This window comes from Phacochoerus africanus, chromosome 15 (genome assembly GCF_016906955.1).
Source record: "Phacochoerus africanus isolate WHEZ1 chromosome 15, ROS_Pafr_v1, whole genome shotgun sequence".
Classification (NCBI taxonomy): Eukaryota; Metazoa; Chordata; class Mammalia; order Artiodactyla; family Suidae; genus Phacochoerus; species Phacochoerus africanus.
Window position 1 is genome coordinate 43,487,574 of NC_062558.1, and position 13,475 is coordinate 43,501,048.

General features: G+C 39.8%; 1 protein-coding gene across 1 annotated transcript in view; it reads left to right on the forward strand.

Annotated features, from left to right (window-relative positions):
- GRK3 (G protein-coupled receptor kinase 3) overlaps positions 1 to 13,475 on the forward strand; it is a 128,144-nt gene that overhangs the window by 61,506 nt on the left and 53,163 nt on the right. The window contains exons 4-6 of the mRNA XM_047762235.1: positions 3,664 to 3,765; positions 5,389 to 5,463; positions 12,365 to 12,426. Coding sequence (XP_047618191.1) covers positions 3,664 to 3,765; positions 5,389 to 5,463; positions 12,365 to 12,426 — 239 coding nt within the window. The remainder of the gene's footprint in view (positions 1 to 3,663; positions 3,766 to 5,388; positions 5,464 to 12,364; positions 12,427 to 13,475) is intronic.

The following is a 13,475-nucleotide window of genomic DNA, read 5'->3' on the forward strand; positions in this document are numbered from 1 at the left end:
CAGATTAGATAATTTCCATGGAGCTGTCTTCAAATTCACTGACTCTTAGTATCTCTAGTCTGTTATTGTGTGTGTCCATTGAAATTTTTTTTTTTTTTCAGAGAAAATTTCCATCTGGTTCTTTTCACAGTTATTATTTTCTGCTGCTATTTGCTATCTTTTTGTTTATTACATGCATATTTTCTGTATGTCTTTGAGTGTACTTACAATGGCTACTTTAAAATCCTTGTCTGATAATTCAAGCATCTGAATCATCTTGGATTGGTCTGTACTCTTGCATATGAGCCACACTCCCTGCTTCTTCGTACATGGAATAATATTAGATTCTATCTTGTATACTGATGTTGTTGATACTGTACACTCTGTGTGCTTCTTCAAAGGATATTGCTATTTTTGCCCCAGCAGTTAATTAGATTTACTTAGACTAAGCTCTGTCTTCTCATATGGTGAGTAGTAACCGAATCTTCTTCAGTCCTTTTAGCCTTAGCTGGAATACTTTAGGTCTGTCATGCTCACATGTCACTTTGGGGTCCACCAGAGTTTATATGTAGAATTTTGGAGCTCTCCTTCTCTGCCTGGCTCTTTACTTTCAGAAATATCCTCTCTTACTTTCCAGCTTCTCTTTGATGCCCATTCTCCATATCTGTGTACTTTTGATCACTCTCCAATGGTCCAATGCAGTTGGATTTTATGTATGTCCAGAATTGTTCTATTAGAGGTTAGTCCACTGCTACCTGAAGCTGGGCCTGGGTTTGTGGTAAAATATAAAACTAACATGATTGGTGGATGAATTGGATGTAGGGGGTGGTGGGGACAGAGGCATTAGCAAAAGAGCAGAATCAATGATGATTATTCCTTTTTTGGCTTAAGCAGCTGGGAGGATGCTTTATTCGTTTTTGTGATAAGGGAAGAGCATGACTGGCTGGGATAAAGATGTGGAAATATCTGCCAGGTATTTTAAGATTCAGAATCTGGGACTCTGGGAGAGAAGTGAGTCCAAGAGATCTGGGCTCAGTGATTGGAATATAGTGGGTGTTTGACACTGTGGGACTGAAGAGCCTTACCCAAGGACAGTGTAGTGGGTGATAAAGGGGTGCCCCCAACACTGTGCTCTGAGGTACTCCAGCATTTAGAAGTCTAGCAGAGGAGGAAGAATTACCAGGGGAGATTCAAGAAGAGGAGGCAGTGTGGCAAACCCCTGGAGAGTGTAGATCACAGAAGTCAGACAAGAAAGCTTCAGAGAAGGCAGGGGTGGACCCCTGCACTGAATGCTGCTGAGATGTCAGGGAAGCTAAGGGCAAAAAAGGCACCCTTGCTTGGGCAAGGCAGAGGCTGCTAGTGATTTCCCTGACCACCGAGATGGTAATGAGACAAAAGGGAGGCAAGAAAGTGGGGACCATGACAGCTATGGGCAGAAAGGACCCACTCTTAGGGCTCTGAGTATTTAGGCTCCATGTTTAGCTGTTAGATCAGAAACCACCAAAGCTGAAGGGGAGCACTTTGTGATCAGTGAATGTTCATCGTGGGTGGTGATGCTTCTGTTCTGCTGTAGGGGAGACTTTTCACAGACTTGAACCCCGGCATCTTCCTGCTCAGGTTCCCAGGACAACCTGATTGCCAGAATTCTCTCCATATGCGACAACCAGGACATCCTGTGTAGAGCTAATTGATATTCGACTGCATGTTCTTTGATTTTTGGTCTGACTGTTAATAAAAAGTGAATTTTGAATTACGGATATTTTAGGCTCTTCCTTTGCCTACTAAGAATTAACCTTTTCTGTTGTTGGAGTTGGAGTTTGAGGCACAAAGCTCTTACTAAAGCCAGCATTGTGATTCAGAGCATCATTTGCCCAAGAAACTGGAGTTTTCTGTATAGTCAGATTATTACAGTTTGTAGAAAACTCCCATAGAATCAGCTTGTTTAACCAGATGTCAGCTTGCTTTATAGGCCCCTGGAACATAGACCTAGGTATCATTACACTTGTTTTCAAGGGTAATGATTCCATGAAGTTATATTATTCCTAGAGTAAGTGAGTAGGCAGAAACATTTGCCTCTGGTTCACTAGCAGTCTGGCTGTTGTCTCCTAGCATTCTGGCATTAACTTTGGACCTTATTAAAACAAAACAACAAAAGAAATCAACCGAGCCTGAGTCCTTTGTTTATTTTCCAACTCTACCTCAGATTTCAGCGTCTGGCTTCTGTTTCCTTGCAGCTGCTGTATTTGCATCTGGCACAGCGTTTGAACCCTTTAGACATGTTCTCCTGAATTGATTTAGGATGATTAAGCCCAGGTCCTTTGGTTATGTCAACACGGCTGGGTTGCTTCTTTATTAAAAAAGTGCTTTCCTCTCGGGTGGGTTATCAGTCTGTCCTAGTCTGCCTGCCTTTATGTTCAGGATTTTAAGTGTCTGTCCCAAGAAGGCTTCATTCTAAGCCCTGACAGTTACAGACTTGTGAATTTCAGCCAGCTCATTGATGATATTTAAGGACAGTTAAGAGGATCCCAGTAAATTTCTCAATGTTTGAACTAGGTAGCCCTTGGTGAGGACCTCAGCATCAAATATACCCCCTCCCTGCCCTTTCATTATCAGAAATGCTGAGAGGATTTACTGGTTTTGGTTTCAAAACTGTCAAACTCAGACTATACAGTGAAAAGGTAACTTTTATTCCTGTTCAGTTTATACTCTCTTCCATAGGATAGGTGGCCCCACTTTTTATCACACCAGAATAAGAAATACTCAGATATTATGAAAGTCAGTATAATTATTGGCTACTTGGTGGGAACATTTTTTTCCCCAAAAATAAGTCATATTAGTTATTGGTGATTATATATATTGAAAATCTTTGCTGCCGTCTTCATACTATCTCTGTATTTAGTGTTTTCATTCTCTTCTTGTCTTTTAGATTAAACATATTTCTGTAAATAAATAAAAACACTTCTCTGATCTGAGAACTTGTGTTACGAGGTTAAAGTAATAGGGGTCATGTCCTCATAAAGCAAGTGTTTCCAAAGCTCATTTCATTATTTGGCTTATGTTTACACCAGTCAGGTTACCTCCCCTAAGTTATTAGTAAAACATAACAATTTGAAGGAAGCTTTCTGTTAATACCTCTCGAGTGCAGGTAAAGTTCCGACACAAAAAAACCAATGCTTTTATCTGTGGTTAATGCCTTTCCGAAATATTTAGTTGATTAAAAAGAAAAACCTTTGTATGAATCCTGGCAATTTATTATTATTTTCCTTCCTGTTAGTTTTGTAACAGGAACACTGTAGTTGAGAACGATCCCCACCATAACTCTCAGAACTGGATTACGCCCAAATTTAAATTTAAATTATTTGTGCTTGGCAAGGATGAATGGCCCATGGCTGGTATATTGTATGATAATTGTAACCATGGCAGGATTTGTTTCCTAATATTGTGTTTCTAAATTTAAATGACGAGGTTCATCATAGGAAAAAAATCCATTTGTATGTTGCAAGCTGAATTTAAATTATTCCAACTTCATTACAACATTAGAAGTAGTTGTTTCCTGTGGAATAGCCACTTCAGTAATGTGCTTGATCTCATGTGGAAATGGTTTCTGCCAAGACTAGTAATAGCCTTTAATAAGGTAGGTTTCTAGGAAGACATAGTTAACAGTGGTAACTTTTTAATGTCTAGATAAAGGAATATGAGAAGCTTGAAAACGAGGAAGATCGCCTCTGTAGAAGTCGGCAGATTTATGACACCTATATCATGAAGGAGCTGCTGTCCTGTTCCCATGTAAGTATCCCTTTTCATCCTGTTACTCTCGTATAGATAAATTCGAGACAGCCCTCAGATGTTCCCAGAATGAAAATGAAAATGTAAAAATCAAACGATGCTCATCCAGGAGGGAACCCACTTCTCTTTTGTCACTTGTTTCCTGATAACACGGCTCCAATGGCTGTTGCCTACATAACACTTAGTAGGTTTCCAAGAGTGGCTGCTTTCACTGCAGACATTGATAACATGGCTAATGCAGGTCAATGGAAGAGAAGGCTAATCTCAATTCCAGATTTTCTAAAGGAAATTAAGGTTTATTATTTCTCCCTTAACTCTCCTTTAACAGTTAGGCTAATCAAACATTGATCAATAAAAATGTTTAATGCTTTCTTTGAATTAATGAGAATTGTAATTATCATGTTAATTCAGTTCATTGATAGTTGAACGATGGTTGAGATAGTTTTCTTCCCTTTTAAATCAGAGAAACAACCTAATGCAGTCATTAGGATGAAGTAGGTTCCTAGAAAATTATTCCACCAGGAGTGAGTGGAATAATGAATAATGAAAGTTTACTGTGTAATCTCTCTGTGTGAAGACTGTTTTCCGAAGGCATGCCCTAAGGGCCCTGGGCCACAGTGTCCAATACTGTAGCCACCAGCCACATGCGGGCGTTTAAATGTGTTTAAATTAATTAAAATCAAATGAAATTAAAAACTTAATTCCTGGCATCCTCATGAGCCACATCAAGTGCTCAGTAGTAGCTGCTGTATCAGCAGAGTCACAACTTTTCCATTAGCACAGGAAGTCATGATGGACTGCCCTGGTCCTGAGAGTGATGTGTTAGTGCTTCCGTATTTATCATGATGCCTGCACATCTTACCGAATTTCTGAGCTGGAGCCAATCATCGATGCTCTCTACCTCGCCACCTTGGAAAATGCCAGATGCTTACTGGAAAAGCCTCTGTAAACATAGTTTTCACATAGGGCAACAGTGTAGAGGGTTTTTAGCAGGACGGTGTGCTTTTTAAGCTCTTCTTGTGCATTACTGCAGATATAATTTGAAGTTGGGGGGGAGGATAGAGTTTGTAATTTTTGTCAGTATCAGTTTCTTTTAGGACCAGTTTGCCTGTGCTGTGGTTACAGCAAGATTGTCCTTAACCTAGAGTCTTTTACAACATTGTGATTTAACTTTGCAATCCTGGCATTGAATTCTTACATATATTTCTATGCATTCATTTTCTCTTATATAATAGGAATTTTAGATCTTTAGGCCCTCAGTGTCAGCTAAACGAGGGATGTAGGCATTTTAATAATGTGATAATAAGATTCCTTACACTTTTTTATTGAAGTGATCTTGATCACTTGTGGGGTTAGACACATCAGTTAGATGTTTCCGTGCTCATCGTCCTTCTTGGCGTGGGATCTGAGGACCCTGGGAGCTCAGAGGAATAGTCATCTGTTTGGATTGCCCACAAGCATCCAACAGATTTTTTGAAGAATGCATGTTGATGTAATCACCATAGGTTCCTACTTAGTAATTGTTGTGTTAAATTATATGTTGTGATATTGTAAAACATACAGAGGTTTTGCTCTGTTTTATATTTGTGGGAAAAATACTGTTTTTTTATTTTTTTTTTAAAGCCATTCTCCAAGCAAGCTGTAGAACACGTACAGAGTCATCTGTCTAAGAAACAAGTGACGTCAACCCTTTTTCAGGTAAGGGAAAATGATTTCCAAGTAAATGTTTCTCATTTGTTTAACAGGTGGATTGGGGGACATTCTTGGCACATGTGGACGTGTCGGAGGAGTTGGTACATGAGACTGTATTTCTTACCTGGAGGTTTATCTGGAGCAACTGGAGTTTCATATTGCCTGTCTTCTCCTTGCACTGTGCTCTTATACCAACATCCTCTGTAAAGGCTTTCCCCAAAAGGGCCACGAGAGCTTTCTAGAAATGTGTTTTCTATAAATCAATCAAGACAAGACAGTGGAGGAAAGAGCTTTCTCCTGGTTGACATCCTGGCCCTGGTGATGAGCAGGGACCTTACAAGGTTTACTTTTTTTTGTTTTTTCTTTTTAAGGCCTCACCTGCAGCATGTGGAGCTTCCCAGGCTAGGGTACGATCAGAGCTACAGCTGCTGGCCTACACCACAGCAACGCCAGATCTGAGCCGCGTCTGCAACCTATACCACAGCTCATGGCATTGCTGGATCCTTAACCCACTGAGTGAGGCCAGGGATGGAACCCACATCCTCATGGATCCTAGTTGGGTTAGTTAACCACTGAGCCATGAAGGGAATGCCATTTTTGTTTTTTTTATTTTTTTATTTTTATTTTTCTCAAGGTTTACTTTCTAGTGGTGCGGGTGTCAATCCCTACAGTGATTATGTCCCAGATGAAACAGATTCATTTTCTTTTCTTTTCTTTTCTTTTCTTTTTTTTTTTTCCTTTTTGCCTTTTCTAGAGCCGCTCCCACGGCATATGGAGGTTCCCAGGCCAGGGGTCTAACCAGAGCTGTAGCCACTGGCCTACTCCAGAGCCATAGCAACCCAGGATCTGAGCCGCGTCTGCGACCCACACCACAGCTCACGGCAATGCCGGATCCTTAACCCACTGAGCTAGGGCAGGGATCAAACCCGCAACCTCATGGTTCCTAGTCGGATTGGTTAACCACTGCGCCTCGACAGGAACTCCCAGATTCATTTTCAAGAATCAAGAGTGAATGTTTGAACGGCCTTGGCATCATGACTGAGGAAATGGATTTTACCCTGACTCCTCATATCTGGAACACAACACAGTCATACAGATTTAAATGATGAGACTTGGGAAACTCAGTCCACAACTAATGGGCCTGTGTATTTGCCCTTCAGATATACTGATTTCTCCTCCCCAAAGCCTTTTCTGTCGTCCTGTGGGTTTAGAGGTGGCAACTTGCAAGGACATGTTCACATTTTCAAATGAATAATGTAACTTTTTATGTCTCTCTGAGTTCTAAGAAATATGAAAAAAATGCCAGTAATTAATGGATTGGTTCTCATACATGAAATTAATTCATTTATCCTTTTCTTTTTTCATTTATCCTTATTCAGTCATTTCCAGAGAAGTAAGTTGATTTTTGCCTTGGTGTCCTATGATAGGATTTATGTATTTATGCAGAATGAATCTGATTATTCTATAGGGAAAATACATATTTGACTCCGAGACCATTTGGGTACCGTCACAAATTGGGTGCTCTCTTTCTGCTGAAATGATTCGATGGGTATCTCTTAACATGTAGAATCTTTTCATACAGTCTAGTTGGTCATAAGCTTGGGCTCTGAAATTCAGTGCCCTGGACTTAGAGACCCTAGGCAAGCTATTGTACCTCTCCTCACTTCAGTCCTCCCATGTGGGAGGTGGAATGACCCCACCCCTCCCTGCAAATGGGGGTCTTGAAGATTCAGTTCAGATTCATGCGAGTTGCTTTGCCCCAGGCCTATCGCAATGCTCCATAAATGTCAGCTCTTATCAGACGTTTTACATTCAGAAAGTGCAACGTGAATGTCTGCTTTTTGTTGCCTCCATGATATTTTTAGTGTTCAAATTTCAGTTTTCTAAGTCTGACACGGTTCAGAGACAGTCTTGCTGTCAATTACATCGAACCTGGCTAAATTATACCTCTGGGTACATGGACTTTACAGCCCTGATTTTTGCTTTTCCTGGAGCATAAATAACATTTAAAAAGCTAACTCTGGGTGAGATGCAAAGACCACCAAAATTCTCTTTGAGCCTTCAAGGAGTATTGATCTAGAAGGTACTTCAGTATATCTTCTCAAAACACTTCACCGATTTGTTCATAAGAAAATAAATCAATAATGTTCCTGTAAAATAGACATAGATTGGCTGACATTCTTATTTAAAAGGTGAAGGAGAAACTCTTGTTGTGGCTCAGTGGGTCAAGAACCCAACATAGTGTCCGTGAGGATGCACGTTTGATCTCAGGCCTTGCTCAGCGGGTTAAGAATCCAGTGTTGCAGTGGCTGTGACTTAGGCTGGCAGCTGCAGCTTTGATTCATCCCCTAGCCTGGGAACTTCCATATGGCACAGGTGCAGCTGTAAAAGAAAAGAAAAGAAAGGTGAAGGAAATAGTCATTATTGAGTTGATTTAAATAAGAAGGTGTATTAGTGCAGTGTATTGTGACATGTACTGATTAAAGTATAAAAAGAAGTTATATGCTTAGATGTCCCGTTTATACAGGGACATTGACCATAAAGTTAGTTGGCATTTTTTGATTTGGAATTTTTTTTTTTACCCCTAGCTTTAATGAGTTATAACTGACAAATAAAAATTGTATGTAATTTAAGGTATACAAAGTGAAGTTTTGATACACATATTCATTGTGAAATGATTGTCATAATCAAACTAATTAACCTATTCATCACCTCATATTTCCAGTTACATTTTTTGGTGTATGGTAAAAACACCCTTAAAGACTAAGCACACTTCAAGTATACAGTACAGTATTATTAACTGTAATCCCCATGCTGTGGTTTATATCTCCATGATTTATTTATCCTGCATAACTCACACTTTGTATCCTTGGACCAACATCCCCCATTTCCCCACCTCTCAGCCCCTGACAACTGCCATTGTACTCTGGCTTTATGAGTTTGACCTTTCTTAGATTCTGCATGTAAGTGAGATCATATCATATTTATCTTTCTGTGTCTGGTTTATTTCATTTAGCATAATGTTCTCCAGGTTCACCCATAGTATCACAAATGGCAGGATTTCTATGTGAATAATATAGCATTATGCCTTAAATCTATGTGTGTGTGTGTGTGTGTGTGTGTGTGTGTGTGTTTCCATCCCGCATTTTCTTGTCCCATTCATTCCATTGTTGGACACCTAGGTTGTTTCTATATCTTCCCTGTTGTGCATACTGCCGCAGTGAACACAGCAGGGCAGAGAGCTCTTCAGGACTGATTTCGTTTCCTTTGCATATACACCAGAAGGGAGATTGCAGATAATATGGTAGTTCTCTGTTTAATTTTTTGAGGAACCTCCATACTGTTTTCCATAGTGGCTGGACCAGTTTACATTCTCACCAACAATGCAGAGAGGTTCCTTCTTCTCCACACCCTCACCAATGCTTACCTCTTGACTTTCTGGAGATGGCCATCCTGACAGGGGTGTGGTGGTAGCTCATCATGGTTTTGATTTGCATTTCCTTGATGATGAGTGATGCTGAGCACCTTTTCATATGCATGTTGGCCCCTTGTGTGACTTCTTTTAAAAAATGTCCCACTTTTGAATTGGGTTATTTAGTTTTTTGGAGTTCCTTATATAGTTTGGATATTAACCCCTTTTTAGATATATGGTTTGCAAATATTTGCTCCCATTCTGTAGGTTGCCTTTTCACTCTGTTAATTGTTTTCTTTTGCTGTGCAGAAGCTTCTTAGTTTACTACAGTCCCACTTGTCTATTTTTGTTTTTGTTGCCTGAGCTTTTGATGTCATAGCCAAAGAAGTCATCACTAAGACCAGTGTCCCAGTGTCGAGAAGCTTTTCCCCTGTGTTTTCTTCTAGTGGTTGTATGGTTTCAGGTCTTGTATTTAAGTCTTTACTTCATCTTAAGTTGATTTTTGTATATGGTGTGAGTTTAGGGTCAGGGTCAGTCTCATTCTCCATATGGGTGTCCAGTTTTACTAATACCATTTATTGTCTTTGTTTTTTGTTTTTTGTTTTTGTCTTTTTGCCTTTTCTAGGGTCACTCCCCGTGACATATGGAGGTTCCCAGGTGAGAGGTCTAATCGGAGCTGTAGCCGCCAGCCTACACCAGAGCCACAGCAACTCAGGATCCGAGCCTCGTCTATGACCTACACCACAGCTCATGGCAATGCCAGATCCTTAACCTGCTGAGCAAGGCCAGGGATCGAACCCGAAACCTCATGGTTCCTGGTCAGGTTCGTTAACCACTGAGCCACGACGGGAACTCCACTAACACCATTTATTGTTTCCCATTGTGTGTATTTGATGCCCTTGTCAAAGGTCAGTTAACCATAGATATGTGGGTTTATTTCTGGACTCTTTTTTGTTCCATTGGTCCATAATGTCTGTCTGTATGTCAGTACCACACTATTGTGATTACTGTAGGTTTAAAATATATTTAGGGAGTTCCCATCATGGAGGTTATGGATTCTATCCCTGGCCTCACTCATTGGGTTAAGGATCCAGTGTTGCCAATAAGCTGTGGTGTAGGTCACAGACATGGCTTGGGTCTGGCGTTGCTGTGGCTGTGATGTGGGCTGGCAGCTATAGCTCCAGTTAGACCCCTAGCCTGAGAACCTCCATATGCCATGGGTGTAACCCTGAAAAGCTATATATATATATATATATATATATATATATATATATATTTATATTTATTTATTTATTTGTTTTTATTTTTATTTATTTATTTTTGAAATCAGGAAGTGTGATGCCTGCATTGAAATTTCTGATCAAGGAGAAGAAGGTAGTAAAAAAAAGATCTGAAAGTAAATAGAAAATGCTTTCTATTTATTTTTGTTCTTTTGCAAAATCAACTTTAGAAATAACTAATTGCACATAAGTAATTGTACATTTGGTGGCAAGAGTCGAGAGGGGACCAGGACTACCTTTAGGGTCCTAGAATGTGCCAGGCTCTGTGCTTGGCTCTCAGTGTTCTTAATCTTAGTAAGTTCTCACAACAGCCTTACAAATTAGTTGTGAACTATCCCATTTTACAGATTAAGGGAACTGAGAACCAGAGAGGTGAGACTGTTTTCTCATGAACCTACTATTAAGCTCTGGCTGTTGTTCTGTTTACCTAACATATTTTGTGTTTCTTCCTATTGAAAAGTGACAATGTGGTATATCATATCTAGTCTTAAGAATTTATAGTAAACTTTGTCTTTTGTTAGCAAAAGCACAGGATTTTGTGTTTGTTTTATTTTTTGTCTTTTTAAGACCGCCCCTGCAGCATACGGAAGTTCCCAGGCTAGGGGCTGAATCAGAGCTCTAGCTGCCAGCCTATACCACAGCCACAGCAATGCCAGATCCAAGCCACATCTGTGACCTACACCACAGCTCATGGCAACATTGGATCTTTAACCCACTGAGCAGGGCCAGGGATCAAACCCAAATCCTCATGGATACTAGTTGGGTTTATTATCATTGAGCCACAACGGGAACGCCACGATGTTTTATAAAATATGAAAAAAAATTCACATAACAGTTTTTGTAAATATAAAATTTGTCATAGATAAATTTAACTTTTTCATACATCTTTTAACACTTGATCTGTTTTGTCTTTTGATGACTTTTGAACCTCTGAAGACTTGTGGCCCCAAGTCTTTAGTATCTAGAAGACTTGGCTACGATCCTTATTGTATGTCATCATAGAAACATAGGATTTCAGAGCTGGAAGGGGCCTCAGAAAGAAGCTCAGCTTTCCCTGTTGCTAAAGAGGGAACAAAGTCCACCTGGTTTTAGTGACCAGGTCCAGTGCCCTGCCCAGGACAGCAATAGCCCTGCCAGATGGTGGAGGCTAGCTTAGCCCTGTGGCAGGAAGTTAAAGTTCCAGGAAAGCTGCGGCTGTTTCACTGCTTGTGTTGGTGTCCGTGGCTTCTATAGGCTTCCTTTTTTATCACTTACCTTGGATGGTTCCTGATTTGGTCCTTCTCTTTTGTAAATTTTCAGGATGCTCTATGAAGACACAGAAAACATTAAATTTGCTTCATTCACTGAGTCTAGGGTATCAAGATGTTTTCTAAAACTATCAAATTGAATCTAGGCTGAGCTGTGAAATGTTGGCACTTGATATTTCTGTAGTTCTTGATTTGAAGTCTATCTCATGGAAAATAAGTTTATGCAGTTTTATTTGTTAATGTGTAAAGTGGCATGAAATTGAAGTAGATTGTTCTCCATGGGAAAAGAGCACTTTACAAGTGAGACAGGAGCCCTGGCCTGAATCCTGACTTAGCCACGAACTTGCTCAAAGACCTTGGGAATAGCTCATTAAAAAAAAAAAAGGTACTCCATGGGTCCCTTGGCTTTTCATCTTTAAAGCTCAATATTAATGCTAATCATTTCTGGTAGTTGTTATTAATAGTAACCGTATAATTAATAGTAACTTATAGGCTGCACTATATTGTTTTCAGGATGTACCACATAACTTACAGGGCCCAGCACACAAGGAAAATTGTGGGGGCCTTGTTCAGAAATCACTGAGAACTTCAAGATGATGATGAGCCATGGGCCCTTCTGTGGGACCTCATGGATCACCTGTCCATGACGCTAACTCTTGTCATTTAAGATGTGTCTGTGACTTGCCAGGAGCCATGTCAGGCAGTAGGGATGTAGTGGCACATGGGACAGACCTGTCTTTGCCTTCATGGAACATGACATTGAGTGGCCTAGGTTATATTGCTAAGTAAATTATCATGACCATGAATCCAATGGTGACAATTGGACATGAGCTAAGAAGGGCGAGTATAAGATGTAGGTGTGTGGCATAATTGGAAACCTCACCTCATCTGAGTCTCATCCATCTGTGTTTTTCATTTGAACACGTTCCTACTGATGCAACGTGGAACTTCTTTCCCATTCTTTACAGCCATACATAGAAGAAATTTGTGAAAGTCTTCGAGGCAGCATTTTTCAAAAATTTATGGAAAGGTATGAAGCTTTATATATATATGTATATATATATAAATTTTTTTACTGAGATATATTTGACATGTAACATGATATTAATATATATTAGTGTATCTGCAAAATCTTATACTGTGTATGTGTAACCTCATTTTACCCAATAAGTACTATCCTTAAAATGTGCATTAATTTACTCATTCAACAAGCATTTATTGGGCAGGTGCTATGTGCCAGGTCTTGCATGAGATTGTCCCCTCTATATTTTATGATTTAGTATTTTGATACCTTAATATTGTTTTGACCTTTAGTTCTCTAGCTTCAAAATGGTCCCAAATTTAAATAAAGTAGGGAACCTCAACATTAAAAGTATCTTATTGGGACACTTTTGCCAGTGCAAACATTACTCTATATCTAATTTATTTGTTTATACATTGAAATTATGCTCCTCAAAATCAAGAATCTTCTTGCTTCTTTGCGTAGTAGAATTTCTGGGTATCGGCAAATGTGTATAGTCATATACATCATTAATGTACCTGGTAGATATGTCCCTCTGGGTTACTCAAACTACAGAGCATGCTTCTCATATAAAGTTCTGAAAATTTTCCGTGATGTCTATAAAAGTGCTCATTTGTTTCTCAGGCACCTAAGAGTCAATCCTGAGTGTTCCTCTGTGATAACACACCTTTGGAGTCAGACTTTCAAAAACCAAATCTGGGAGTTACCTGGTGGCCTAGCAGTTAAGGATCCCCGGTGTTGTCACTGCTGTGGTGTGGATTCAATCCCTGGCCCAGGAACTTCTGCATGCTGTGGGCACAGCCCCCCCCAAAAAAAAAAATTAGCCCCCCAAAACCCCAAATCTGCATGCACGCCAACTGTGCTTCTTTCCATAAACTCGGCTAATTTCTAGACAATTGACGTGCTGATTGTGCCTCATCTCTGGAGCAACCACAGCTGTTCAGTAATTGCCCTTTAAGAACAAATGCTTCAGTGCAGCTTTTTTTCTCTCCACATGTTCACAGAACTAAAGTAATTATAACAAAAAAAAGTTGTGTTATGATTCTTCCAGAGTTCAA